Source organism: Physeter macrocephalus, chromosome 20 (assembly GCF_002837175.3).
Source record: "Physeter macrocephalus isolate SW-GA chromosome 20, ASM283717v5, whole genome shotgun sequence".
NCBI lineage: Eukaryota > Metazoa > Chordata > Mammalia > Artiodactyla > Physeteridae > Physeter > Physeter macrocephalus.
Window position 1 is genome coordinate 46520127 of NC_041233.1, and position 27508 is coordinate 46547634.

At 40.9% G+C, this 27508-nt stretch overlaps 1 protein-coding gene, 1 long non-coding RNA gene and 1 other non-coding gene across 4 annotated transcripts in view; 1 reads left to right on the top strand and 2 right to left on the bottom strand.

Moving 5' to 3' along the window:
* PAPSS2 (3'-phosphoadenosine 5'-phosphosulfate synthase 2) overlaps positions 1 to 18548 on the top strand; it is an 85272-nt gene extending 66724 nt beyond the window's left edge. Inside the window, exons 7-13 of one of the 2 annotated variants that reach the window (XM_007125535.4) lie at positions 434 to 545; positions 6802 to 7007; positions 13927 to 13980; positions 15065 to 15200; positions 16253 to 16521; positions 17593 to 17822; positions 18396 to 18548. In XM_007125535.4, the coding sequence (XP_007125597.1) occupies positions 434 to 545; positions 6802 to 7007; positions 13927 to 13980; positions 15065 to 15200; positions 16253 to 16521; positions 17593 to 17822; positions 18396 to 18537 (1149 nt within the window). In that variant the 3' untranslated portion in view covers positions 18538 to 18548. The remainder of the gene's footprint in view (positions 1 to 433; positions 546 to 6801; positions 7008 to 13926; positions 13981 to 15064; positions 15201 to 16252; positions 16522 to 17592; positions 17823 to 18395) is intronic. The other variant, XM_007125536.4, reaches the window with a different exon arrangement.
* LOC112064272 (U6atac minor spliceosomal RNA) lies at positions 12734 to 12856 on the bottom strand. Its single transcript, XR_002891454.1, has one exon. It is a non-coding gene; the product is annotated as a U6atac minor spliceosomal RNA (small nuclear RNA).
* Positions 18549 to 18677: 129 nt separating the features above from the next.
* LOC114484467 (uncharacterized) lies at positions 18678 to 25965 on the bottom strand. Its single transcript, XR_003677386.2, has 3 exons — positions 25615 to 25965; positions 21044 to 21094; positions 18678 to 20914 (listed from the first exon to the last, which is right to left on the bottom strand). It is a non-coding gene; the product is annotated as an uncharacterized lncRNA (long non-coding RNA).
* Positions 25966 to 27508: the final 1543 nt, after the last annotated feature.

Genomic DNA, 27508 nt, shown 5'->3' on the forward strand with positions numbered 1-27508 from the left:
CAGGCGGATTCTTAACCTCTGTGCCACCAGGGAAGTCCCTGGACATTTATCTTAGTGTCAGTGCCTTGCTCAGTTCAGTCAAATAACTAGGACATTTGGTGAAAAAAATGTAGCCAAACCAGAATTTTTGTGGAAAAAAGAATGAACAGTGAATCTTCAACACAGTTGCACATTGTTAAGGATAGATACAGCCTAAAGTGTTCAAAGAAATCATCCCAGTTTGAAATCTTTTCACCACTCTCCCACAGAAAGTTCTAGACTCAAACTTCTCCAGCCCCTAGATCATGGGTCAGCATTACATATGGGAACGCTTAAATCATAAAAGGTCTGCCTTCATTCTCCTGTCAACTGAATAAGAAAGGACTGCCCTGGGGCCAGATGGCTGGAAAACGGAGCTTATGGAAATGTTCACCTGCTTGTTTGTGTTTTGCAGCTGGATCTTCAGTGGGTCCAAGTTCTGAGTGAAGGCTGGGCCACTCCCCTCAAAGGTTTTATGCGGGAAAAGGAGTACTTGCAGGTTATACACTTTGGCACCCTGCTAGATGGTATGGGTTTTTGTTTTTTCATTTGTTTGTTGGTTTGTTACTTTTTATTATTAAAGAAAAGAATATTTCTCAGAAGTTTTCACAGGAACAAGAAATGCTAATCCTTGGTTTGTAAACCCTATTGTGAAAATATTTAGATTATTTATGGTGTGTCCAATTATGTATAAGCTTCCATTTTTAGGATTTTTTTTTGGTTATCCTCAAAGGATTATTGATTATTTCAAGCTAAGGAACCAAAAAATAAAGGTTTGACTTGCACACAAAGCCAAGAGAAGGTTAAGTCTTTTTCACCTCCACCTGCCCTTTGCTGGCCTTGATACTCATAAGGCAGTGGACAGTCAGAAGCACCATTGGCAGCTGCTTGGACCCTCCTGGGGAAGCCAGGATGAACTCAGCACTCATTGCTGACCTGCAGGATGCCTCCCATCCTCCAGCAGACATTATTGCAGCAGCTGCTTTCCTTGGTGGATAATAAAGGGTTGATATTCATGCCCATACATGAAATATATTAGGATGGCTTCATCCACTAAACTCTAATACGGGGTGTTAAGGCAGCTTTCTGGGCAGAAGCTGAATGGCTTTTAGAGAACTGCTCCTGTCAAGGTTGGAAGGATGTCTCATTCAGAAAACTTCCGGATCCTTCTCTGATCATTTCCTTCCTAGAACTGTCTTGACCTTATCAAATAGAATTTATTTATTTCAAGATCTTGGGGAATAGCTGATAAGCGGGGGAGGGAATTTGTAATACTGAGCAGGGCTCCAAACCTTCTAGGAAGAAAAAATCAAATCAGATGTTCTTCCCTGAGAAAGATGTTCATGTTCTAGGTTTGTGCCTCTGCCTGGAGAATGGGGCGTAAAGCAACCCCAGTTATAGTTAGGTTTCAGAACTCCCCATACCCTCCAGAAGCCTCCTTAATTCCTATGTAAGTCAATTAATAAAAATACATACCAGGGATGTAATATGCTGCCCACCTCTACCTAAGTAGAGGCAGAATACCATAGTGGATAAGAGTGAGCCGTGGAGCCAAACTGTCTGGGTTCAGGGCAAATTACTTAAACTCTCTGGGCCTCAGTTTCCTCATCTGTAAAATAGGGATGTTAATAATAGTACCTACCTCAGTGGGATGTTGAATGTTTAAAAGAATACAGTACCTGGTCCAATAGTAAGTGTTCCATGTACTAACAACCCCCTCACTGCATAAAAGGAAAAGGACTTCAGAGTCTTGAACAGACCAAGTAGCTTATCTCTAGTCACATCCGTTTGGAAGTAGCACAGGTAAGATGTTCATCAGCTAGCCAATAAATATTTATTGAGCGTCCTCGGCTGTCAGGGTTTGTTCCTGCTGCTGGAGATAGATAATGAGAACAAATATGAGCTTGCTGGGACAGGCAGTGCAGTTAATCTTCCGAACTCTAGTCCGGAGGGGTTTTCCCGCCACATCAGTGGTGGTCGAACTTTTTTTTTTCAAGTCGTAACTATTTCAGTGAAATCTGAGGCAATATATACAACAGATAAAAATGGAACTGCTCCTTTGGAAGAAGGGGGCTCAGTCTTTCTCCCACCTGGACAGCAGCCCTGAGGGTGTCTGGGGAAAGCTGGTTGCCCTCTACCACACCATGACAGTCTCATGACAGAGCTTGGCTCGATGGCTTTTGGACTGGGTAGACACGGTTAAATTCCAAAAATGATGTCTCTCTGTATCAGAAGGTTGGGCAAGGTATCATTTGTGTGGATATCATTTAATTTTAACCAGTTGATGAAAGTTTGAGTCACCACCATTGAAAATTTGAAATAATTTCTGTAGCCATAGACATGTGGCCATTTTCATCTACCATTAAACAACTGCACATTTCTTGATCACCTACAATCTGCAGGTAAAATTGTTTCTATTCTGACCCTGTCTCCCAAAAGTATTTTGTTGGTTTTAATTTTCTCAAAGGTTCACAATTTCCCCCTATAGTAAAAAAAAAAAAAAAAAATTAGCTCAGTCTACTCAGTCCAAAAGCAAAATAAAAAATCATTTTTCAGTGTTTTTGATGATTATATAGTATGAGTTACTCCCTATATTACCCAAGGATCTATTTTCATGTCAGTGTATTATTATTATTTTATTTCTCACTGGATATAGAGTTTGGGGGGGCTGTCATAGATCCTCCAGTGATAAATGTCACATCTAAATTTAAAAATGGAACTTCAAGCTTATGTTCTTAACTGGTGGCATCCAAGTAGGGTTAAGCCGTAGCAGCCTTGTGAGACCTGATCATTTAATGGCAAGTCTTCTGTGGCTCTGACTTTCCAAGGCAGGGCTCGAGAGCTTCTCTATATATATACTGCCAGCATTTATTCAGCACATAATGTGTTCTGACCCTGGTGCTTGACATAGGACATCACATTTAATCCAGATAACACCACTGTGAAGGTATTTTGTCCATATGAGGAAATAAGTATTGGGAAGGTTAAATAACTCACTCGAAGCCTGGATTCAAATCCAGGTTATCCTGGGACTGGGCATACTTTAATGTCCTGTAAACATCTGGAATTCTAGGACGTTCTAAAGCAGTTTGCCTGTATACCTCCCAAAGCCTGGTTTGGAATCATCTGACAGTAGTTCTAACATCACATATTTGTAAGAGACAACTTCTTGCTTAAGTTGGAGGGGCTATTGACATATAATTATTTTAAAACATAATTATTTAAAAATGCTTTTGGATTGTATTGGACAGTATTCAATACAAATTCTGGTTTCACCAGCTTTTTGCTGTCACGTTGCTCTGTTTTTAGAAATAGCAGTAACAAAAAGCTCAGTATCTTTGTATGTTGTGTGTATGAAGCTTCATAGTAGGAGTTTGTTCCTTGTCATTGTTGCTTTACTATTATTTTGGTGGAAAGTTGAAAACAATATGTTTCTTAATTTTGTTTGTATTTCTCTAGGCATGTTCCTTCCTGGTATGTACTTTAACTTTATAAGTAGTTAAATTATTATAATTAGATATATTAACTAGAAATGGTAAGGACATAATAAAAAAAAAAAATCTAAATGAACCAGTTGGAATTGCTAACAGTTCATGATACAACCAGTTATAATAGAATAATGCTGCATTCTTCTGTTGATAGGAGTCCAAGTAACAGGAAATTTCTGGATCAGATGCAGCTGTTGTTTATAACGTTTTATTTGGCTGACAAATTAAACTTGTTTCTAAATTTCTGTTGCACATTTTGTTCCTGAGATTTTACAAATTTATGATCCTCTCTGTTAATTACTTCTACTGAGTGTTCATTCCCATTTTGTTTCACAAATCTGGAAATTTTTTTCTATTGCCTTTATAAAACATTTTTAATTGATGAAGGATAAATCAATTTTAGAAACAATTTAAAGTGGATGCACCTGGTTGGATTGTGGATGATTGTACTTCATTTGTGATGAGTAATTATGCATGAATCTAATTTCAAGCTATGACAATTGATAGTTATAAAACTGGGAATAAACATGTACTCGCTGCAATTCTAAACTTCTGCACTGTACCAGAAGAAAAAGGTAAAATTCTGAAGATATCATTTATCTTGAGTATTGTTTTCATCCTTGTTGTTTTTCCTTGAAAAAGACTAATTAAGCAATATAAAGTATTTTAGTTTTTGCCCAGAAATAGTCCCAAACAAATGATAAGCATATCTACAAGGTTAAAACAACAGGCTTGAAAATTATTTAAAGCAAAAGCAAGATTATTCAATTAAACATGAAGTTTAAGTGTTGGACTAACTGTGGCTGAAAAACGACCATACTCTTTTCCAAAATGAGTTATACCGCAGTAAAATAATCAGGGTGGTTCCCACCAGAGCTGAAGCACGTGATGGAAAAAGGCCGAAAGCCCGAGTCAATGTTTAAAGCTATGGAGGCTATTTCAGCACAGAGTTAAATTGTAGGATAATTTTATGTATTAGAAAAGTTGACTAAGATGATAGGGAAACCCCAGTAAATCTGCTTTTACCTGTGTGGAGTTGTAGCTACAGGTGTAGGAGATCAGTTGGCACTGTTACTCCGTAGAACTCCCTTCCACAACATCCCACAGATTAGTCTCTTGACGGCCTGTCAGGTAGTGCTGTTTCCTTAGTTGGGATTTTCACTCAAGGCCAAGATGAAGGTGGATCAGAGGCTACATTGGGCTGGAACCTAGTGGACCAAAGGAGGCGATGGCAACAAGCAAGTGGATGGATTTCAACCCAGAGTAATTGATAGAAGGCAGCAATGCAAGCGTGTTGCAGGCAGAGCTGGGTTTCCGCCAGCACCCAACCCACCTTTTGCTTTGCATCTTGTTTTACTTTATTTTGGTCAAGGCACTCTTTGTAAGCAGTGTGGTCATGCTATCCACAGAAAGCCTCTTCCCAGCAACCCAGGGATGTACATATTATTTATGATCCCAGTTTCCAAGTGGAGAAACGGAGGACAGAGAAGGTGAGTGACACAGGTAGTAAATAGGAGATCGCTTGGCTTTGAGTTTAGTGCTCTCTGCACAGGGCTTGCTTGGACTACTCTTATTGTTTGTGAACTTTGAAACAAAGGAGTTAACTTGAGTGAGGAAACTCATACTTTCTGTGTACAGTATCTTGTTATTTATGAGGCTCCCAGAGCAGGTTGTAGGATTTTATGATGGATGGGATTTCTTTATTGCTGGAAGTTGCTGTATATATCCTGTGACATTCTTTATGTCCTAGTAACTTTTGGAGAGTATTTTAAATGTGCAAAGTGTTATGCCTGTAGACTTTTGTTTCATAGCTAGTGGGGGAGTATTATGCCCCAAAGAAATAGAACTCAGATCTCAGATCTTTAACTCTATCAGAAGTGGTCTAAATGTTGGATTTTGAAAGTTAGATTTAAAAGACTTCATTAATCTATGGTACATTTCCTCCACTCCATAAATAACAGCATTTGCTTCCTCTTGGAAATCCTGAGTTTGTAATAAGGAAGAACAAATTTTACTCCACATTGGATCTGTTTCTTTTACTTTAAGCTTTTTATTCTATTGCTTTTACAAGTTAATCCCTAAAGGGACGTTGCCTATAAACTTAAATTATACATAATGGCCCATGTCTGGGAACCCTGCCTCTCTCATGTGATGAAGTTTAGGCTAAAAGACCTTTGTTTAGCTCACATAAAACATCCTGACTAAGCCCACCTGTGAATGACCCCAGGGAGGAAGAAATTAACATCCCCTTGGAGTAGTCTGACCAGAACCAGAAACTGTTTGACTTTATCCCCTCCCGTTTTAGTATAAAAGAAGCCTGAATTCAGGGAAGGTGGTTCTTTGGGACATCAGTCTACCATCTTCCCGGTCTGCTGGCTTTCCAAGTAAAGTTGCTATTCCTTCTCCCAACAACTCATTTCTCCATTTATTGGCCGGTGGTGCGGCAAGCAGTACGAGCTTAAATTGGGTAACAAGTTGAATGTTTTTTTTACTCACTTTCCTTTCCTTCTGAGTCTTGAACTTGGGAACTCCCCCTAAATCTCCCTGATATTCTTTAATGTTATACACTTAATTCTGTGCCCCCATTTTCTCACTGTAAGTACAACTGAAAGCCTGACATATTTGCTGGAATGTTAGGGCACCATTACAAAAGGGGAGAAACAGCTGTGTGATTTCTTTTACATTATCTGGCTTCACTAAGAAATCAGTCATCCCTCCCAATCTGAGGGGGGTTGGTTCCAGGACCCAACGCAGATACCGAAATCTGTAGATGCTCCAGCCCCACAGTCCAACCTCCGTATCTGCGGGTTCCTCATCCACGATTCAACCAAAGGCGGATCCTGTATAAGGTTTGCTATCCACGAGGTGGTTGAATTTGCCGGTGTGGAATTCGCAGATATGCAGGGCATTGCCAACCTTTATTTTATCTAGTTGGATTTTTAAAGACTTTAAGCTTCCTAGTGTGTTGAGGTCAGGACCACATTTTAAAAAGGGAACTCAGAAGGGAGCCACCCCCTCGGGCATGGTCCTCCAAATCACTTCCTGAAGCCGCCCCTACAATTCGAAACAGCCCACTTTTCACAAACGCTCCATCTTTTGCTTTGAAAACCCTCTTCTCAAAGGATTTATCACAGACGCTAGAGAAACTAGTGCAGCCAACATAACCATGTTAGAGTTAGGCCTTAATGCCTGTTGCAGGGAATGTCCGGAAGAGACATTGTGCACGTTTGAGCCCTCTTTAAAGGAGCCCACACCTTGTATCCCACATTCATGCCTCAAATGGCTCTTTCCACAGACGGAGTGATCAACATGAGTATCCCCGTCGTGCTGCCCGTCTCTGCAGACGATAAGACACGGCTGGAAGGGTGCAACGAGTTTGTCCTGACACACGGGGGACGGAAGGTGGCTATCTTACGAGACCCTGAATTCTACGAACACAGAAAAGAGGAGCGTTGTTCCCATGTGTGGGGCACAACCTGTGCAAAACACCCCTACATCAAAGTAAGTGGCATAACCTTTGGAAGGTCTTTCTTTCAACTTAGGATAAAAATAATTCTTTTTCATTCCTTCGGGAAGAACTTAGAAAAACTGGGGTTAGATGAAGGAATGCATTTCTAAGGGAGATCCTACAAGCTTTGCCTGGGGAGATGTTTTTAGATAGGGCAAAGAAATGACTTTCTTTTGGAGGGCGGGTCTAAACGGTCTCTTGAGTCCTCAGATCCTGTGATGGCTGTGACTCCCTCAGCTAAATGGGAAACAACTGGACTGGGGAGATAATTTAGTCTAACATCGTGAGGCGAGAACCAGAATCATAGCTGTGCTATGCGCAAAACCACAGCCAGAGCTTGCAGCCCTGTCCATCTTGAAATTCACAAGGGAAGTCAATTTCTTCATACAGAATGGATCCAGCTAACCTCTGGAAAGAGACTGGAAGTTCATGCTCTGTGGCTGTTGTGGGGAGGGGGGTGGTGGGTGACATTGTTTCAATAAACAAAAAGCACAGATAGCAGCAGAGTTTCCAGAGGGAAAATACCACATTTTCATCAGTGGATATTTTTCAGATTGAAAAATGTGTTCATCTGATTAGGATTATTTTGGAGTCAATCTGCCTAACGGCAAAATAGACTAACACTCCTCAGCCTCCTTCACAGCTTCTGATTGTTGTTGGTGATGGGGTGGGATTGCAGAGAGTGGAATTGCTGGGTGTGGTTCATTTCCCATAAAGAAAAATATGTGAAATTGAATGCAAAAGCTATCCCTTATCCGAGACTAGAGCATTAGGGTTGAAATTAAAAAAGAAATATACCAGTGATTCCCTAGCTGGAGTAACTAACTTGCAGAAAGTTCAAAGGTAATAGAGAACCATTTGAGACCCAGGAGACTCTAAAAAAAGCCTTGTGGTTGGACAAGGCACATCCTCTCTCTTGTCCTCAGTTTCTTCATTTATAAAAGGAGGAGGGGCCAGACTCAGTAACTCTGAGATCTCTTCCAGCTCTGTGACTGTACACAATGGATGTTTGAATAAACCTGTTCAAATCTGTCAGACAAACTTCCCTTTGGTTTTGTTTTGTTTTTTTCAGTTGTGAAATGTTGCAGAGTAGGGAGGGCTTTTTCAAGGCCCCTGGTGGAACAGAATAGGTCAGTGGAGGAGCAAAGCAGCTTTTCATTTATTGGACACAACTAGCCACCCTGCAGATAAGCTCAGAGCCATCTGAACATTTTTCTCTCCAAGAGGCTGGGAGACAGGCCTTGAAATTGCTGGATAATAGCTATTTTAGGAATTGTGTTCTGAGCCTTAATTATATCTTTGTCTCATTCCTTTTCTGATCATAATCCTTTAGGTTTGGGCTCTTATCTGCACTCAGTGACCTAAAGAATAGTGGCCTTTCTTCATGCCAGCTCAGATATTTCCACTCTTTGGGCCTAACATCCACATATACATGGTTAGCACTAAAAGAAAAAAAAAAATCGTCTTGCATCGTGTGCTGGCAGTTGGAGGTCAGAATTTTTTAGATGGCAGGGAGAGTGGTGGTGTGATTTGTGGCCTTGAAAATATAGTCAGTGACTCTGTAGCATTAGGTCATTAGAAGGACTCGGTAAACATTCCCAGTGAGCTAATGGTGAGAAATGGGCCATGCATAACCAGAGAGAAAACCACTCACCCTGTATAAGCTACACTTGGAGCACTGAAGGTGTGTTTATGGGAAAGGAACTGTCTTCACTGGACATTTTTTAGCACCTTGAGATTCACAGTAAAACTTAAACATGGTTTTTTGGTTTTAGAACCCCAAACCTTCCACCAGTAATTCCTTCCAAAAGTAATTATGGGCCTTCTTCTGTTTCCATGTGGCACTGAGAGTTATATTTGCATGGAAAATGGTCAGAGTCACCAAGGAAACCGTCTGCCTCTGTTGCATAGCCCCTCACTGCAGCTACCCTGACCTTCCATCCAAACCCTCCCAACCCTCTCTTTCACTAATATGGAACCACGTGAGGTGCCACAGATGCGATCATGAGGAGAGGAGCAGGTGAAACTTGTAAGAATAATGCTTAATGGACCCCGTTGCCTTTCATCCATGGATCTCAAAACTTTTTCAAATGGTAATTATTTCTCACAATGTTCCTGTGAAGCACCTAAGAATCATGACTCCCTAGAAACCAAGAGAACAGAGTGTGACTTCCCAATGAAGGATAGGAATGAGAGTTTCTATATCCTTTAGCCCTGCAATGAAGACCACGTCGTTAGCTGGAGCAACAGAATCACCTGGGGAGCTTTAAAACTTAGCCATGCCCGGATCTCTCCCTCAAAGACTTTGATTTAATTGGCTTGGGCTCAGCTCTGGGTGTTGTGGGTTTTGAAGCTCCCTGTGATTTTAATGTACTGTGAAGGTTGAGAACCATGGCATTAGATAATTATCCGCAGCTGTTTCTTGTGTGGCTCCACCTGGATATATCCTGCAAGCATCTCGCACTCAACATGGGCAACTTCACCCCAGCCTTGTCCCCCTCCTGTGTCCCCCACCTCCGTGAACAGCTCCGCCATCCAAACAGTGGCCCATGTCCAAAACCTAGATGTCATTCTTCTTTTCTTTTCTTATCATAAGATCAACATTTATTTTCCGTAATGAATTTCCTCAGTTTTGAGTGTACATCTCCTGGCATTCTGAAAAAGTATGTGTTTTCTGTTATTTTCAAAGTATTATTTTATTTTTTAAATTGAAGTATACTTCATTTATAATATTGTGTTAGTTTCAGGTGTATAGCAAAGTGATTCAGTTATACGTGTGTGTGTATTCTTTTCCATTATAGGTTATTACAAGATGTTGAATACAGTTCCCTGTGCTATACAGTAAATCCTTCTTGTTTATCTGTTTTATATATAGTAGTGTGTTTCTGTTAATTCCATACTCCTAATTTATCCCTCCCCCCCACTTCCCCTTTGGCAACCATAAGTTTGTTTTCTATGTCTGTGAGTCTGTTTCTGTTTTGTAAATAAGTTCATTTGTATGATTTTTTAGATTCCACAAATGAGTGACATCATCTTTGTCTTTCTCTGACTTACTTCACTTAGTAGGATAATCTCTGGGTCCATCCATGTTGCTGCAAATGGCATTATTTCTTTTTTTAAAAAAATGTTTATTTTATATTCGAGTATAGTCGATGTACAATGTTGTGTTAGTTTCAGGTGTACAGCAAAGTGATTCAGTTATACATATACATGTGTCTATTCTTTTTCATATTATTTTCCCATGTAGGTTATTACAGAGTATTGAGTAGAGTTCCCTGTACTATACAGTAGGTCCTTGTTGATTATCTATTTTATATATAGCAGTGTGTATGTGTTAATCCCAATCTCCTAAATTACCCCTCCCCCTTGCCACCTTTGCCCTTTGGTAACCATAAGGTTGTTTTCTAAGTCTGTGAGTCTTTCTGTTTTGTGAATAAGTTCATTTGTATCATTTTTTTAAAGATTCCACATATAAGTGATATCATATGATACTTGTCTTTCTCTCTCTTACTTTACTTAGTAGGATAATCTCTAGGTCCATCCATGTTGCTGCAAATGGCATTATTTCATTCTTATGACTAATATTCCATTGTATATATATATATACCACACTGGACGTCATTCTTCCTTCTTTCTTCTCCCTTGTCCATTCAATCACCAAGTCCTAACAGTTCTGCCTCCTAGGTATTGCTTGAAGTTGTTCACTTCTGTTGCAACTTGGGCCAGGGCACTTAATTTCTTCCCTGTCTCTTGCCCTACTCCCCTCGAAGCCCCTCTCCAATTCTTCAGCTAGAGTGGACCGTTCAAGCTTTATTTGGGAGCTCACATAAAGCTATGACTTCACCTTACCACCTCTAACCACCGCCGCCCGAGATTCCCCTCCAGCATCTCAGCTGGTCATTATATCATCCTCTGTCACACTTTTGCATGTGCTAGTCCCTCAGCCTAGGACACTGTTCCTTCCACTCCTGCCTCCTCACTTTCTTTGTTACACCTTCCCACCCTCAGCAGCTCCTCTCCTTCCGATGTGCATGTTCCCTCTTCTTCTCTAGGTTATTTCCACTCTTCCTTTCCTTGCCCTCTTTCAGCCTGTTCGCCATAGCTTTCCTGGTCTTCACCCTAGTGTTTGAGCTCATCCTCTCTCCTTTTTGCATTCCTGTTGTCTGTGATTCCAAGCCCAGTTCCTCTTTCACTGCTTCACTAGACTCCCTTAAAGCCTGTTCCTCACACGTGTGTCCAGTTCTGCAAACTCTAGCTGTGGTCCCACACCTGCCTTTGGCAGGAGGCTTGGAAGGAAGTGGGGACTTATGGGCCACAAAGCCCTTGGAAATTAGAGCCACTGGACCTCCCTTCCTGATAGCTGGACCACAGTTCTGGGGACAGTTGAGCCACCTTGGGGACAGAGATGCTCTCTGTCCCTCCTGATCCCAGAAATGCCAAAAGCATAGTTTCAGCATTGTTCTCCGGATACATTTTTAGGCTGGATGGTGAATGAAACAGGTTCAATATTGCCTTGGCCAATAGAACAATATAGGGTGGACCCCTTGTGCCCAGAATGAGTTACTGCATGCGCAGGGATTTGGGGTAACTCTTTCAAAATTTTATCTGCAGTTTAATCAATGAGGAGAAAGTAAAATGTCTAGGTATGGGTATTTGACAATATTCTTTTTTTTAATTAATTAATTTTATTTATTTATTTTTGGCTGTGTTGGGTCTTCGTTTCTGTGCGAGGGCTTTCTCCAGTTGCGGAGAGCGGGGGCCACTCTTCATCGCGGTGCGCGGGCCTCTCACTGTCGCGGCCTCTCCCGTTGCAGAGCACAGGCTCCAGACGCGCAGGCTCAGTAGTTGTGGCTCACGGGCTTAGTTGCTCCGCGGCATGTGGGATCTTCCCAGCCCAGGGCTCGAACCTGTGTCCCCTGCATTGGCAGGCAGATTCCCAACCACTGCACCACCAGGGAAGCCCTGACAATATTCTTGTTAAGTGATTTTCCTGAGCACAGAGTTTAGAAGGGGGGGCCATGAAAAAACAAGCAAATCCCTTGCAAATCACCCTTTCTCTACCCAGGGTTTCCTTTATTCTGGGGGCTGTCCTGTGCAATGTAGTAGGATATTGAGAAGCATTCCTCGCCTCTAATCACTAGATGCCAGTAACACACCCTTCCCCACGCCAGTTGTGATGATCACAGTTGTCTTCAGATATTGTCAGATGTCGCCAGGAGAGGCAAAATCGCCCTCTGTTGAGAACCCTGGCTCTAGCCCAACCTCCCATTCCCTGAAAACCTCTGGAATGCAAGTCATTGTAAACTCCAGCCTCTGGCCATGACAGGAAATTGAACCAGGGGTATACCATCACCACCTTGATGTCTTCTGAACTGATGTCATAAATCAATCAGCTTTCTCTCCCCTTTTCTCGCCTCCCTCTTTTCTGCTGACATTACAGGCTGGCCACACTGTCCTTGGACACTGCAAAAGGCAGTTATGGAATTTGATCAGGGGAATGACTGCACAACTGTGATCTGACTGAGAAGTAAGACTTTCTGTAATGTTTGTCTCAATGACTGAGGAGAGACACCTGCTCTCAGTCGTAACTTGTTGCACTGCAGCGTCATATGGAACATAATTTAAGTTTATAGAAAAAACAAAAGGTTGTCATGTTTTTCTTTGTTCAGGTTGAGATAAGATGAACACATAACAATGTATAAGTTTCAGATGTACAACATAAAAACCATGGTTAGATGTCACCAAGTAGGTGGCAATTCATTACCATATGTGTGTTGTCAGGCCTGGGGCTGACATCCATCCTTGTCAAGGAAAGTGCTAACCCTCTCCTTTCATCAAACACTGTCAGGCTTTTTTTTTTCATTACTTTGACCATTCTTCACACCAGGTTCACACCTAATACTTGTGCGACCCAGGGTAACAATATGAGCTGAAGCCCAATACCATATTTAAAAGTTACTTATCTAACTAATAAACTTAAATATGTTTTATCTTTCTACTTTGGCAATATGCCTTGATCACAATCAGGAAGGCCAGGTTCAAATTTAGTCTTCTCGGTTCTGTACTAGAACATGGTAGTGTGTGGACAGTTGGCTCTTGGCCTGCAGCCAACCCTTCCTTCTCTTCCTATGCTTGGCCTTGCCCCATGCCGTGGAGGCCCTCTGGGTCTGCCTGTGGGCACCCCAGGCTGAGTGTCCCAGGTACACATCTCATGGTGGAGAGTAAATGCAGACTTCAGGTGGGCCTGCCCACCAGGGTTTCCTTGCCCTGACAGAAGGGGCACAATTGAAGATGCCAGAGTTGGGCCATCTAAAGTGTGGGACAATGTATAGATGGTTCTTTCTAAAAGTCTCCATGTTCTGTTCCTTATCCACCCTTTCCTGAAGTCACTTTTTCAACTGAGACTGGGTATCAAAAAGTAGAGTATTTATAGTGACCTCGGTGAAAAATGAGTCTTGTCATCTATCATCTATCTATCTACCATCTATCTATTTACTTATTTAGGTAAAAAACATGTAACATAAAATTTACCATCTTATCCATTTTTTTTTGTTTGTTTTTTGTTTTGTTTTGTTTTTTTTGAGGTACACGGGCCTCTCACTGTTGTGGCCTCTCCCGTTGCGGAGCACAGGCTCCGGACGCGCAGGCTCAGCGGCCATGGCTCACGGGCCCCGCCGCTCCGCGGCATGTGGGATCCTCCCGGACCGGGGCATGAACTCGTGCCCCCTGCATCGGCAGGTGGACTCTCAACCACTGCGCCACCAGGGAAGCCCCCATCTTATCCATTTTTAAATGTACTATTCAGTAGTGTTAAGAATATTTACATTGTTGTGAAACAGATCTCCAAAACTTTTTCATCTTGAAAATCTGAAACTCCACACCTATTAAACAACAACTCTTTCCCTTCCCCAGACCCTGGTATCAACCATTCTATTTTCTATGAAGTTGACTACTTTAGATACCCATGTAAGTGGAAAAATACAGTATTTATCTTTTTGTGAATGGCTTTTTCACTTAGCATAATGTCTTCAAGTTTCATCCCCCTTGTAGTCTCTGGCTGGATTTCCTTTGTTGTGAAGGCTGAATAATATTCCATTGTATGTATATCATTCACACTCACTGTTCATCCATTCATCTTTCAATAGATATTTGGGTTGCTTCCACCTTTTAGCTATTGTGAATAGTGGTGCCGTGAATATGGTTGTGCAAATCTCTGTGAGACATTGCTTTTAATTCTTTTGGATATATACCCAGAAATTGGATTATTGGATCATGTGGTAGTTGTATTTTTAATTTTTTGAAAAAACTCCATACTGTTGCACCATTTTACAGTCCCACCAACAGTTACACGAGGGGGTTCTCCACATCCTTGCCCACACTTGTTATTTTGTTTTTGATAGTAGCCATCCTAATGGGTGTGAGGTTGCATTTCTCCAGTGATGAGTGATGTTGAACATCTTTTCATATCCCTGTTGGGTTGGCCATTTGTACATCATATCTGGAGAAATGTCTGTTAAAGTTGCTGATTTTTAAATTAGGTTATTTAATCTGTTATATCAAAGAAGACTATCCACATGATAGAAAAAGGCTATTCAGATACTCTTCCCTTTTCCAACTACCTATCTGTAGTTGAATTCTTTACATACTTCAGCCAAAATAACATACTGCCACAGAATAAATGCAAAAGCAGATACGAGAATCCAGCTGCCTTCGAAAATATTTTTCAGTAAAAAATAAAGTTTGTTAATATTTAATAGACTTGTTAGTTTTAAGTCAATAAATATTTTTAAGGGAATTAAGTTTTAATTTCTAATACAGAAAATTATAGATATAACCAATATACACAAAAGCTCTTTGCAGGTCCTCAATAATTTTTAAGAGTAATAAAGGATTTGAGAGACCAACAAGTTTGATAAATACTGTGCTTGAAATGTTGAAGAACTGAAGGCAGTTCTTCAAGTAAGCCAAGATTGGTTCAGAAGAAGAAAAAATTCTAGATAAAATGGAAAACAGTATTAATCACTAACAACTTTAATAACGGTCTTTCTAGATGGTGATGGAAAGTGGGGATTGGCTGGTTGGTGGTGACCTTCAGGTGCTGGAGAGAATACGGTGGAATGATGGGTTGGACCAATACCGCCTAACACCTCTGGAGCTCAAACAGAAATGTAAAGAAATGAATGCTGGTACGTAGCCTGGCTCTACGGCATTTATTAATACTCCTAACCCTCCTCTGCTTATAGAATTAAGGATTATCAGGAAACAGCATGTTTATAGTTTTGGAAAGCTGAAAACTTTCATCATCTTCTATTGATATGTCTGTTGATATGGAAACACCTTATAAAGTTGAACTACTGCAATATTATGCAGTAGTTAAAAATATGCACTGACCCAGAGAGATACCCCAAATATATCTATTAAATAAAAAAAGCAAACTGCAGAACGGTATGTACAGAATAATTTTGGAAAACGAAATAAAATGTAATAATTGCTTTAAAAACTCAAACCTACTTCTGTGTGTAGCAGAAATCTCTGGCAGCATGCGCACCAAACTGCAGATGGCAGCGGCTACCTCTAGGGGTAAAGCGGGACCAAGGGGAAGGGAAGATTTTCACTTTACATATTTTGAAAAAGAGAGAGAAAAAGTAATGATAGGATGAGGGATGATTTTTAAATTCCATTTTGGGCTTTTCTCTATTTTCTAAGTTTTCTATGATGGATATATATTAATTTATTTCATAACCAGAAAGAAAAATTAAGGCTCTCAGGAGTTCATCACTAATTGTAGTTTTGAAGATTTCCCTAAAGTGAAGGAGAAATATTTTTATATCTCTAGATTGTTAAACTTTTGCACAGACCCCAGAAGACGTTCCTTATCAATATTCACTTCCCAGGGAAATGAGGCTGGAGCAGGGTGCAAGAGGACTGATTTAATACTGGCCCCTGCCTGAGCCTTGGTTTGTAGGAAAGGTCCTGGCAACAAATGTGTTCATTTCTGAGTCAGGCTCTCCCTTTAGAGCTTCCTACCTTTGTGTCCTATTCCTGTCTAAGCAGTCTGGCACTGGTTGGTACCTTTGGAGTAACACCCCTAAAGATCCAGGTGGATTCTCCAGCCGGTCCGTAAAAGCAAGTGGATGTAACAAGTTCACTGAACAATAAACACAGCTGCATCTTTGCCTTTCTGTTCTTGCAGACAGTGCATGTCTTTGACTTTGGTGTTTCTGCTTTCCTTTCCCAGATGCAGTGTTTGCATTCCAGTTGCGCAATCCTGTCCACAACGGCCATGCTCTGCTGATGCAGGACACCCGCCGCCGGCTCCTGGAGAGAGGCTACAAGCACCCGGTCCTCCTGCTCCACCCCCTGGGTGGCTGGACCAAGGATGATGATGTGCCCCTGGACTGGCGGATGAAGCAGCACACAGCTGTGCTCGAGGAGGAGGTTCTAGATCCCCAATCCACCATCGTGGCCATCTTCCCATCTCCCATGTTGTATGCTGGCCCCACAGAGGTGAGCAGCTCCCTGGGCTGGGCTATGGGACTCAGGAGTACAGCATCTAATTTTACTTAGAAGAGCCAGTGAGTTTCTGGGATTCTTCTTCCCGAGCAGATTCTAAAATCTTCTGGTCTCTGTACTTTATCCAACTTAATTACGTTTCCATAAAGTATTTGTGAAAATGCTAGAAACACCAAATCAAACCTGTCATACACTGCCTTTGAGACCGTGGAAGTTGGTATGTGAACGAGGTGTTTAATACAGCTTACCTGGGTTGCAGGGCAAGATGTATCTAGCCCAATATTTCAGCAGTTCCAGTTACTCTTAAGTGATTCACCATGCTCGGTGAGCTATATTAGAAGGGAGAAGATGTCTTTAAAACCTTAATGTCTCCCTTTCATCATAACACGCTGAGCCTGTCGAACAGAGACTTTATTTGTCCCACCGCACCACCAGTGTAGGGGATTTCAACAAGTTTACAGGAACCAGGATGAACTGAAAAGGTCTCAACCCTTTGGACTGCTCCAAACTGAGTTTAATTCTCTTCAACCAGATCAAAGTTCCAGGCCCCTCGCTCTCTTCCCCATCCTTTGTATTTCTATCTGAGCTCTAAAGAGGGCAACTTATTTTGAAATCCCAGTGCTGTGTCGAAATGGAATCAATGTCTGCATATGAAGGTTAATTTGCTCGTTACTGGCAGTCAGATGGTAAAGAGATACTGGAGTTTCTAATTTCCCTTAAACTGTGATTTTGAATAGGGAGGAACTGGAAAGTAAAATCCACATAGTTCTGTGGAACAGTAAGATCTGAGTGTTCCTGGCCTGTTAGTCTGGAGAGATTAGGAAATATAAACTCATGGTCTAAGAGGGAGGATTCTTAGCTTTAAAGCTCCTATATCCTACCCAATATAACAAAAAAGATGACAAGAGCAGGAGTCTTGGACACCTCACTGACTTCCTTGCAATTATTAGTTGACCCACATCCCTGAATTACTTTTAAAGCAGAATAAAGGGGTGTCTCCATAAACAGGGACCCCACAGGACTGGCCAGTGATGACCAGCATGTCCTTTACGTGATGTTTCCTAGGTCCAATGGCACTGCAGGTCCCGGATGGTTGCAGGGGCCAATTTCTACATTGTGGGCCGGGACCCTGCAGGAATGCCCCACCCTGAGACCAAGAAAGACCTATATGAACCTACTCATGGGGCCAAGGTCTTGACCATGGCCCCTGGCCTCACCTCTGTGGAAATCATTCCATTCCGAGTGGCTGCCTACAACAAAGCCAAAAAAGCCATGGACTTCTATGATCCAGCAAGGTAGGTTTTCAGAGGAGAATTCTTTAAATCAACATCTGTACAGCTGGAATGATGACGCAAAATTTTGGAAAGCTCCCCAGCGCATCTCCACATGCTCCTAATTGGAGAGTCCCTTGAAAGCTAAGACCCGGTCTTGCACATTTCGTGTCCCCTAAAGTTGTAGCACAGCCCCTTGCATATAGTAGATGGTCCATAAATATTTCTTTTTTAACATACGTTCCTTGAGCATGCACTGAGTGCCTGGCCCATTATGGGAAAGGAAGTAAACACAGAAAAAGATTTCAATGAGCATTTACAGAGCACGCACCACGCTCAGAGCTCACACAAGTAGGCAGAGCTAATAGAAGACGCTACCCATGAACTGAGTAGCTACACAGTATTGAATGGGTAGCTGCCATGATTTCCCTTTCTTCTGCCAGTTCCTTTACTGAAGATTTAGTGAATTGCTTATTTTAGAAGATGCAGCATTTTACAGAAAGAAAAAATGTGGTCTCAGAACCCATCCTACTCCTGGGATCTTTAAGGTAGATGTTATTTACCTATGCTGAGTTCTTTGTTGCTACCCTCTGACAGGCACAATGAGTTTGACTTCATCTCAGGAACTCGTATGAGGAAGCTGGCCCGGGAAGGAGAGAATCCCCCAGATGGCTTCATGGCCCCCAAAGCATGGAAAGTCCTGACAGATTATTACAGGTCCCTGGAGAAGAACAACTAAATGCCCATTAGCACCAGAGTTTCTTTCTGAAGTGCTCTGTGATTTCTTTTTCTATTTTTGTGATTAGATGCTTTGTATCCAATTGCTTCTCAATGATTGACTTTAAAGTTAATATTTTATAATGAGGTAAAAATGTTCTCTATAATTTAAAGTCAACACACACACACACACACACACACACACACGTGTGTGTGTGTATATATAAAGTAAAACTGAAGACCAGACCTTAGCAGGTAAAAGCAATATTATCATTTCAGAATGAAATTAGTTGTATTTTTTACTGCATCTGAGCAGTAGGTCCCAGATTTCGTAAAGCTTTGACCATGTGTCTAGTTTACTTGCCAAAAAGTAAAGCATGGCTCCCAGCTTAAGTCTTGCCAACCTGCATTCTCCCATGTCATATACCAGCAGTAAAGGAAATGAGATGGGCAACCCCTTCAATACAGCTGACAAAAAAAAAAAAAAGAAAATCTCACCCCAAATGAGGAGTGGCTCATGTCAAGATTCTTGCTCGTATTTCCCTCGTGCCCGTATCCAGCCTTACTGCCCAGTATCTTAGGTGCTGAACTATGACCTGACTGGAGAAACCAAATGTGTGAAAATGTGAAGTTAATCTCAGAGATCTATGCAAGCCAGTTCTGCCATGGAAGTTATATTATCTAATAAGAGAAGTCTTAATATTTTTCTGTGAATAACATAACTCCAGTTAAACGGTGTCTTTTAATTAAATAGCATACGGGGCTTTGATGAAAAGATTTGCACTCAGGCCTCAAACGATCTGGCATGTTGTAGAGAGTTAATTTTTCTCCTCTTTGCTGTGGTCATTGTGTCTATGGAGAGGCTGCGCCTATTACCTGCAGCGGCATCAGCTGTGACCAAAAACAATTCAGACCATCAGACTAGCGAGCTGCTGGAACCGGACAAAAACGCAGGAAGCTCCAACCTTTTCATCTTACAGGTGACCAAACTAAGACGATGCACAAGCACAGGCTTCGTGAGCTAATGAGCACTGTTAAAAAAAAAAAAAGTGCCAAATTGGCATTTTGAAAGTACTGGTGGCACTGAACGAGCACCCAGGCCACTTGACTCCCAGGCTGGTGCTTTGTCTACCCTGTACAACACAGGAGCTGGACCTGGTTTCCCTCAACTGCTTAACAAAACTCCTTGAACAGAGGGCACTCCTTGAACTCCTTGAACAGAGGGCACTTCTTGGATGCTGTAAGGTCCGGAGTTTTCTAAACCCAGCTGATTTTATTGCAGTTGAAAAAAATACTTTCCCAAAGACTCATGCTGTTCTGAAACATTCAACCTCTGATGGCTTTATTTTCTTGCACCTTCTGCATAATTCCTTGTTACTAAGGAATATATGAAGAAATAGTACCTTTTGTACATAGGTCTCTCTGGAAGAGACTTAAGACTGGAAAGAGAAAACTGTGATTTTTTTTTCATACTCAGTTTTGTTTTTTTAAATGCTAAACCAAGCTAATGAAAGTTCTTTTGAGAATAAATCAGTGGCCACAGCAAAGTATGACTATCTTTAATAGCACAATGCCTAGATTCATTTAATCAGAGGTCCTCACTACTGCCTTTTTAAAAAACAGCATATTTATTGAAAACATGAGACAAGATGTAGGTGCCTTAACCAATGTATTTTGTGATTTTTAAAATATATTTAAAACTGCTCTTCTGCTTGAGTACCACCTTAGTGCAAATGATTATTTCTATGTACAACTGATGCTTGTTCTTATTTTAATAAATTTCTCAAAAGGAAGGCTGAGTCTTTTCTGCATCTCATATCAAGTGTGCGTTGACATCTGTTGGTTGAAGCCCTCGTGACTTTGTATAATTGGAGAGAAACAGCAGCTCTCTTTCAGACCATAATTAAGAGGCTGTTTACCCTTGTTCCTGTCATCTTTTAAACTGTGCTCTCGATGTGAGACACATGGTTTCAGCCAAGCACTACAGTTCCTCAGGGACCTCACCCCAGGATTTCAGTGCATTGGGATCTGACAAACTTTAAAAATTTTTCCTAACTTATTGTTCCTTTTTCTTCAAAGTGCCTCCATAGAGTTTCACCAGCAGGGTTAGAAATAGTTGTGCTTCTTCCACAACTCCCACACCTCCACTCACCTCAGCAGTTGCTACTGGTGTATGCTGAAAGGATACCTGGTTCCACCCACACTTTCAGTGGCCTTCGGACAGGCCTGCAGCTTTGGGGCTTTTTCCCTCCTTCAGTCCCCGCCTCTCTTCTGTCCTGAAGGCTTCATGCAAATTTTTGTTCCTGTCCTCACTCCAAACAAAACGGGTGTGATAGCGAGCTCCAAGGTGCCACTTGTTACCACTTCCTCTTTCTCCCCAGATCCTTACTTGCTGGCACCTGGACAAAGTAGAGCAGGGAATGTGTAAGTACATAAAGATAGAAGTGGTGTTGAGGGAGTATGCCATACTGCACAGGGCAGTGCGAAGGGCATGTGTAAATCATTCATTCAGATAACGGTGGACTTACAAATCTATCAGCATTTATATCAGGCCACGAGATTCCTTTCCAATCCATGCCCTGCAAGAAGAAACAAATCTTAGTGATTTGAGAACAGCAAGTTCAACTTTGTTCTTCCTCCTCTTCCTCCTATTAACCTGACTTTTAGGTCTAGCATGGATCTTGACTATACCTTCCTGATAGGTAAGTAATCAGGAAATTAGATGAGCACCAGAGCAATCAACAATGTGTAAAGGTTTGATAGAACACAGTGCAGCTTTTGCCTTTGAGATTTTGAATGATACAGGTTTCTATTATTTATGTATATCCCACTACCAGTAATGCACAAATTATCAAGAATTAACTATATAGATATTGAAAGAATAACCACTAGTTTTTTCTTCTCCCTAGCATTCATTTAATTCTTTGGTCAGTATTAGCTATTATTGGGCCACTCATCATACATATTCACCAAATGATTAAAGTGATGTATACAAGCAATTCGCTGATATAATACTCCAAAGGTGCCTATATTTTTTTTGGCTTATATTGTAATTTTATTGAAATTATTACTAAAAATAAATGGATCAATGACGAGCTTGGACATTTTAGTCTGATAAAAACCTAGACAAAATAAAATACTTTTTTTTTACGGGGCTAGGAAAGAGTGATGACTCAAAGAACTCTTGACAAACTGAGAATCAAGCCTTTCGTAGGTAAGTAGTTGTAGTTCTTCAATGGCTTATCTTTAGTAACGGAAGTAACCCCCGCTACCCGCCAAGCCATTAGCTTTTCCATAGATTTCCTCATTTGGATTAACTGCAGGAAAGACCAGTCTCAGTCAGCAAGAAATCTAAATTATAGAATGTTTTAAAAAGTAATACAGTTTTATTACCTTCAAATACATAAGCGACAGAGGGGCACAGCTTTTTAAATGTCATAACATGTATTTGTAATTGTTGGCAGCAATAATACATACTTTATTTTGGTAAAGTTCTTAAATAGGGTTGGCTTGTTTCAGAAATTCAAACCTGCTCTGCACCTATTTTACTAAAATGTTTGTGAAAGCTCTTACATACTGTAATGTATTAAACACACTTATGGGTAAAGAAAAATCTTGATTATATTTATTGCATAAGCCTGTTTTCCATAAATAGTTCAAAGGTAAAGTTCAGCTCAGCACAGGTTTAAAAAATAATGGCCTACTTCCATGTAAACAACTCCAATATTGATCTGGTCTTTTAAACTAGTTAAAAGACTGGCGTCTATAAATGTATTGACCAAGAAGAACCTACATTTATGGAAGAAATTAATTCCATCGACCACTAAAGAGGTTGTACCCCAATCCTATCTTCAAATTATAAAAAAAATAATATAAAGTAGCAGATCTTTGGACATTCAAAGTAAACAACCAACGAAAAAGCTTACGGCTTCAAAAGAGCCAAAGAAACACATTTAATAAACAAAAACACCAAGTACCTCAAAGTGTCTATGACTTTACCTAATGGCATGTTTCATAACTTATGCCTATTAAAACAAGTCCAGGGACTTCCCTGGGGGCACAGTGGTTAAGAATCCGCCTGCCAATGCAGGGGACATGGGTTCAATCCCTGGTCTGGGAAGATCCCACATGCCACAGAGCAACTAAGCCCGTGCGCCACAACTACTGAGCCTGCGCTCTAGAGCCCATGTGATGCAACTATTGAGCCCACGTGCCGCAACTACTGAATCCCATGCTCTGCAACTACTAAGCCCCTGTACTGCAACCACTGAAGCCCGCGTGCCTAGAACCCGTACTCCGCAACAAGAGAAGCCACCATGAGAAGGCTGCACACTGCGACGAAGAGTAGCCTCCACTCGCCGCAACTAGAGAAAGCCTGTGCGCAGCAACAAAGACCCAATGCAGCCAAAAAAAAAAAAAAAAAAAAAGGCTCCATTCTTGAAGACTCCAATTTTAAAAAACCAAGTCCATTTACCAAGGCTGACACCCATCAGTAGCTAAGAAAGTCACCCAGTTTAGAAGTCCTGATGATCAGGTCAGTATTGCTAAGGCCCCAAAATGTCTATCAGCACGGCCACTGTTGCATCAGTGTGCTGTTGAGTGAAAAGTGGGATGGGAACTTAAAGCATGTCTATTTCAGCATTTCCATTATTGTACAGATAAGGAAATGGAAGCCCAGAAATGTGAGATGACAACTCTAAGGACGTGATGACCTGCAGACATATTCACTTGCTAGTTTCCAAGGCATTTTCATATGTTTCTGAAAACAATAACAGAAGGTGCACATTATGATTTCTGCTTACAGATAAGGGAACAGATGCCCACAAAAGTAAAGAGATTTTTGCCCAAGGCTACACTGTGCATGCGCTCTCTAGCACACTCTCTAACATACAGTTCCACAACTGGGACTGAAACTTATAAACCTGAAAATGAACTTTACATGACTTATAATAAATCCCTGCACAATTTCTTCTGCTAGAATGTAGAAGGATGCAAAAGACTTTCACTTCCATATAGTAACAAGAAAAGGCCAGACAAAATAAAAATAATACTTTTCCAGGAGACTAGCAAAGAACAGTGGATGCAAGGACTTCATTAACTGACTTCCAGGCAGAAATAAGCCCTTCCGAAATGAGCAGAGAGCCTTGGTACTTTTTTTTTATACCAGGGACTCCTGAGAATGGATATAGTGTGTGGAAAAGCAGGCCTGCCTTGGATGGAGAGACTTTGCAGGCATGTGGAGAATTCAGCCAACACTCAGACAATAGTGATAGAAATCTGGAAACACATTTAAAAACAAACTGCTAGGCTAGACAAGTCCCCTTCCCTGGATTTTTCAGAGAAAATGGCAGAAGAGGGGCTCAAAGTCTTGTGCATTCTCATGGTGACTGGATGCCAGAACCCTGTCAGAACTGAATATAGAGAAGAACCACAAACATCTGAACCTGCACCCAGCTCAAATACCGCCAAGATCAAAAGGCAACTGCCTGAGAGGGTAGGGGTTGGGCTAAGCCTGGTCTACTCAGTCTTGTTAAAGCTACAGCCCAGACTCAGCCTAACCAGACTCTAAGAGAAATGGCAATGATCAGCCCTTCACGCTAACTGCCTATCAGAGGAATGGGCTTGTACTTCCTGGAAATAAAACAAAAACCCATGTTATACTTCAGTCTCCACTGTTCTGTTTTACACCTACTATCTGGAACAACATAAATTACAAGTTAAAAAGTGATCGGCTGGCTGCAGAGTTGGGCGTGCCAAGTAGCAATCCATCATCAAGCGGTAAAGCTTATGGGACTGGACCAAACAGTCCCTAAAGGCCTGTCCACACAAACTGTAATGTATATTGCTCATATGTCCAGCATGCCCACCGGAGTCATAATACTGCCCTTGGCAGTACTGGCCTCGTGTGACCAGCTGGTCATTTACCACTTTCTTGTCTAGCCACGTTCTCCACAATACTCAATTTTCTTTGGATGAAACCCCACTCTCCTTTTGCAGTTGACCAGTAAATCCAGATACAGTTGGCCCTTGAACAACGGAGGGGTTAGGATGCCGACTCTCTTCACAGTCAAAAATCCCCGAACAACTTACAGTCGGCCCTCCGTATCCACAGTTCCCTGTATCCGTGGTTCTGAACCTGCAGATTCAACCAACCGCAGACTGTGTAGTACTGTGGTACTTACTACTGAAAAAAGTCTGAGGATAAGTGGACCAATGCAGTTCAAACATGTGTCATTCAAGGGTCAAGTGTACTTTTGCTCTCAAACCATTTAAGCCAAAGGAGTTCCTGAAGGGTCATTCTCTCAAAGCTCCAGAACCGCCAGGAGGTGATTTTTGACCTGGCTTTGCACACTTCCAGGATTTTGAATCTCGAATGGGGCAATTTAAAGATAAACATCTGGAGTTCATTTAATCCAGTAGAGGAATAAAAGCAAGATTCTTAAGCAATTCCTGTTTAAAAAACTTCTGGAGCTTTCAGAGTTCCTAACCTAAGTCCAGTTCTTCAGCTTCCCTCTGATCTTAAGAGCTCCTCATATCCTTCAAATAAATCCTTTATTGCTTAGGTCAGCTAGAGTTGACTGCCTGCAATGGAACCCTAACTGGTACTCTTCACAAGGCTATGACTGTGGCCCGGTAGACAATGCTCATCTCCCTCAGACATGTCTGCAAAGGACTTTGTTTACTGGATGATATATTACCATCCCGTTTGAGTATCTTGGTCATTCTTAGAATTTCTGGAAGCTAGTATCTTCAGGACAGTGAGGCATACTCCACTGAGTTCTATTCTCAGCTCCAAATCTTGCATGTCGGTAATTATTTCAATGTTTGGCTCTAGTTTTAGAACTGAGCTGTCATGATTCACAAACCTGTGTCCGTGATGCCTTCCGCAGCAGCACTAACATTCACGGAAACTGTATCTCAAAGCAAACAAGCTTTTATCTAAAACTGTTCTCAAGCAGATTTATAACAGTAAATATTAGACAATCACAAAAATATACTCCCAGTTCAGTGTTTTGGTAATAAGACCCTTATGCGGTGTTAGTATTAACAGTGTAAAATTCACACCAGTGTTAACGAAGGAGGTTTTATTTTTCCTCACATGCTAAATGTTTTTTTTAGGTTTGATCTCATTTGCTTTTGGCATCTGTGCTATGCAGGCATACCTTGGAGATATTGTGGGTTTGGTTCCAGACCACTGCAATAAAGCAAATCTCTCAGTAGAGCAAGTCACACAAATCTTTTGGTTTCCCAGTACACATAAAAGTTATGTTTACACTGTACTGTAGTCTACTGAGTATATAACAGCATTATGTCTAAAAAAACAATGTACATACCTTAAAAAATACTTTGTTGCTAAAAATGCTAACCATCATCTGACAATGCAGGGTTGCCACAAACCTTCAATTTGTTTAAAAAAAAAAAAAAAAAAAAGCACTATTTGTGAAGCACAGTAAAACAATGTGTATACCCTTACATCCTTTCCTCAATAAAATTTCATGAACATGATGACCTGGACAGAATTTTCACCTATACATGTACATAGAGCTGTAACTTTTGACAACATGGATGGACTGAGAGATTGTCATATTAAGTGAAGTCAGACAGAGAAAGACAAATATATCACTTCTATGTAGAATCTAAAAAGCAAGTGATACAAATGAACTTATTTACGAAACAGACGCACAGACAGAGAAAACAAACTTACAGTTACCAAAGGGGAAAGGGTGGGGGGAGGGATAAATCAGGAGTTTGAGATTAACATATACACACTATATATAAAACAGATAAACAACAAGAACCTACTGTACACAGCCATAAAAAGAAATGGAGTTATTTGTGGTGAGGCGGATGGACCTAGAGTCTGTCATACAGAGTGAAGTAAGTCAGAAAGAGAAAAATAAATACCGTATGCTAACACATATATATGGAATCTAAAAAAATAAAAATTAAAAAAGGTTATGAAGAACCTAGGGGCAGGACAGGAATAAAGACACAGACTTAGAGAATGGACTTGAGGACACAGGGACAGGGAGATCAGCTCGGTGCTTTGTGTCCACCTAGAGGGGTGGGATAGGGAGTGTTGGAGGGAGACGCAAGAGGGAGGGGATATGGGGATATATGTATATGTATAGCTGATTTCCTTTGTTATAAAGCAGAAACTAACACACCACTGTAAAGCAATTATACTCCAATAAAGATGTTAAAAAAAAAAAAAGAACCTACTGTATAGCACAGGGAACTATATTCAAAATCATATAATAACCTATAATGGAAAAGAATCTGAAAAAGGTTTTATATATATATAAAATACATAAATATATAAAAAAGATATATATATATTTATATACACACACTAACACATATATCTATATCTGAGTCACTTTGCTGTACACCTGAAACTAACACAACATTGCAAATCAACTATACTTCAATTAAAAAGAGAGAGAGAGCTGTAACTTTTGAGACGATTAGGGAACTCTATCTTTGATAACTAAATTTATAACAATTTCAGTTATGAAGGCTCCCTAAATATTCTGTCAGCTCTAAATGGAATGATTCTATGGCTTTATTTGAGGCTTCCAGTTGGTACTGGGATTTTAGTCATGCAGGATATATGCTTAGCGTATCAGAATTCTATTCACTATTCTGACATTGACCTTAAGAGAAGCTAAAAAGAGAATTATAAAATATACATCATCGAATTCATTTCCTTTATCCAGAAGAAGCTGTAACATTTGTCCACAAATAAAACAATTCTAGTTAAAAAAAGAAAAATTCCTACCAACGAAATTCCTACCATTTTTATTCAGGCACACGCAAAGCTTGAGACATCCTCGACTCCAAACCTTCAAGTTATAGCTACTAAGTAATATTAGATTATTGTGGTCATATAGAATATTTAGATTACTCCAATCCAGCTACTGATAACATGGTGAGTTCTGCCATCACCCTGCAGGTGCAGGGTTGAATGAGAAAGGAGATAAATTGGAAAG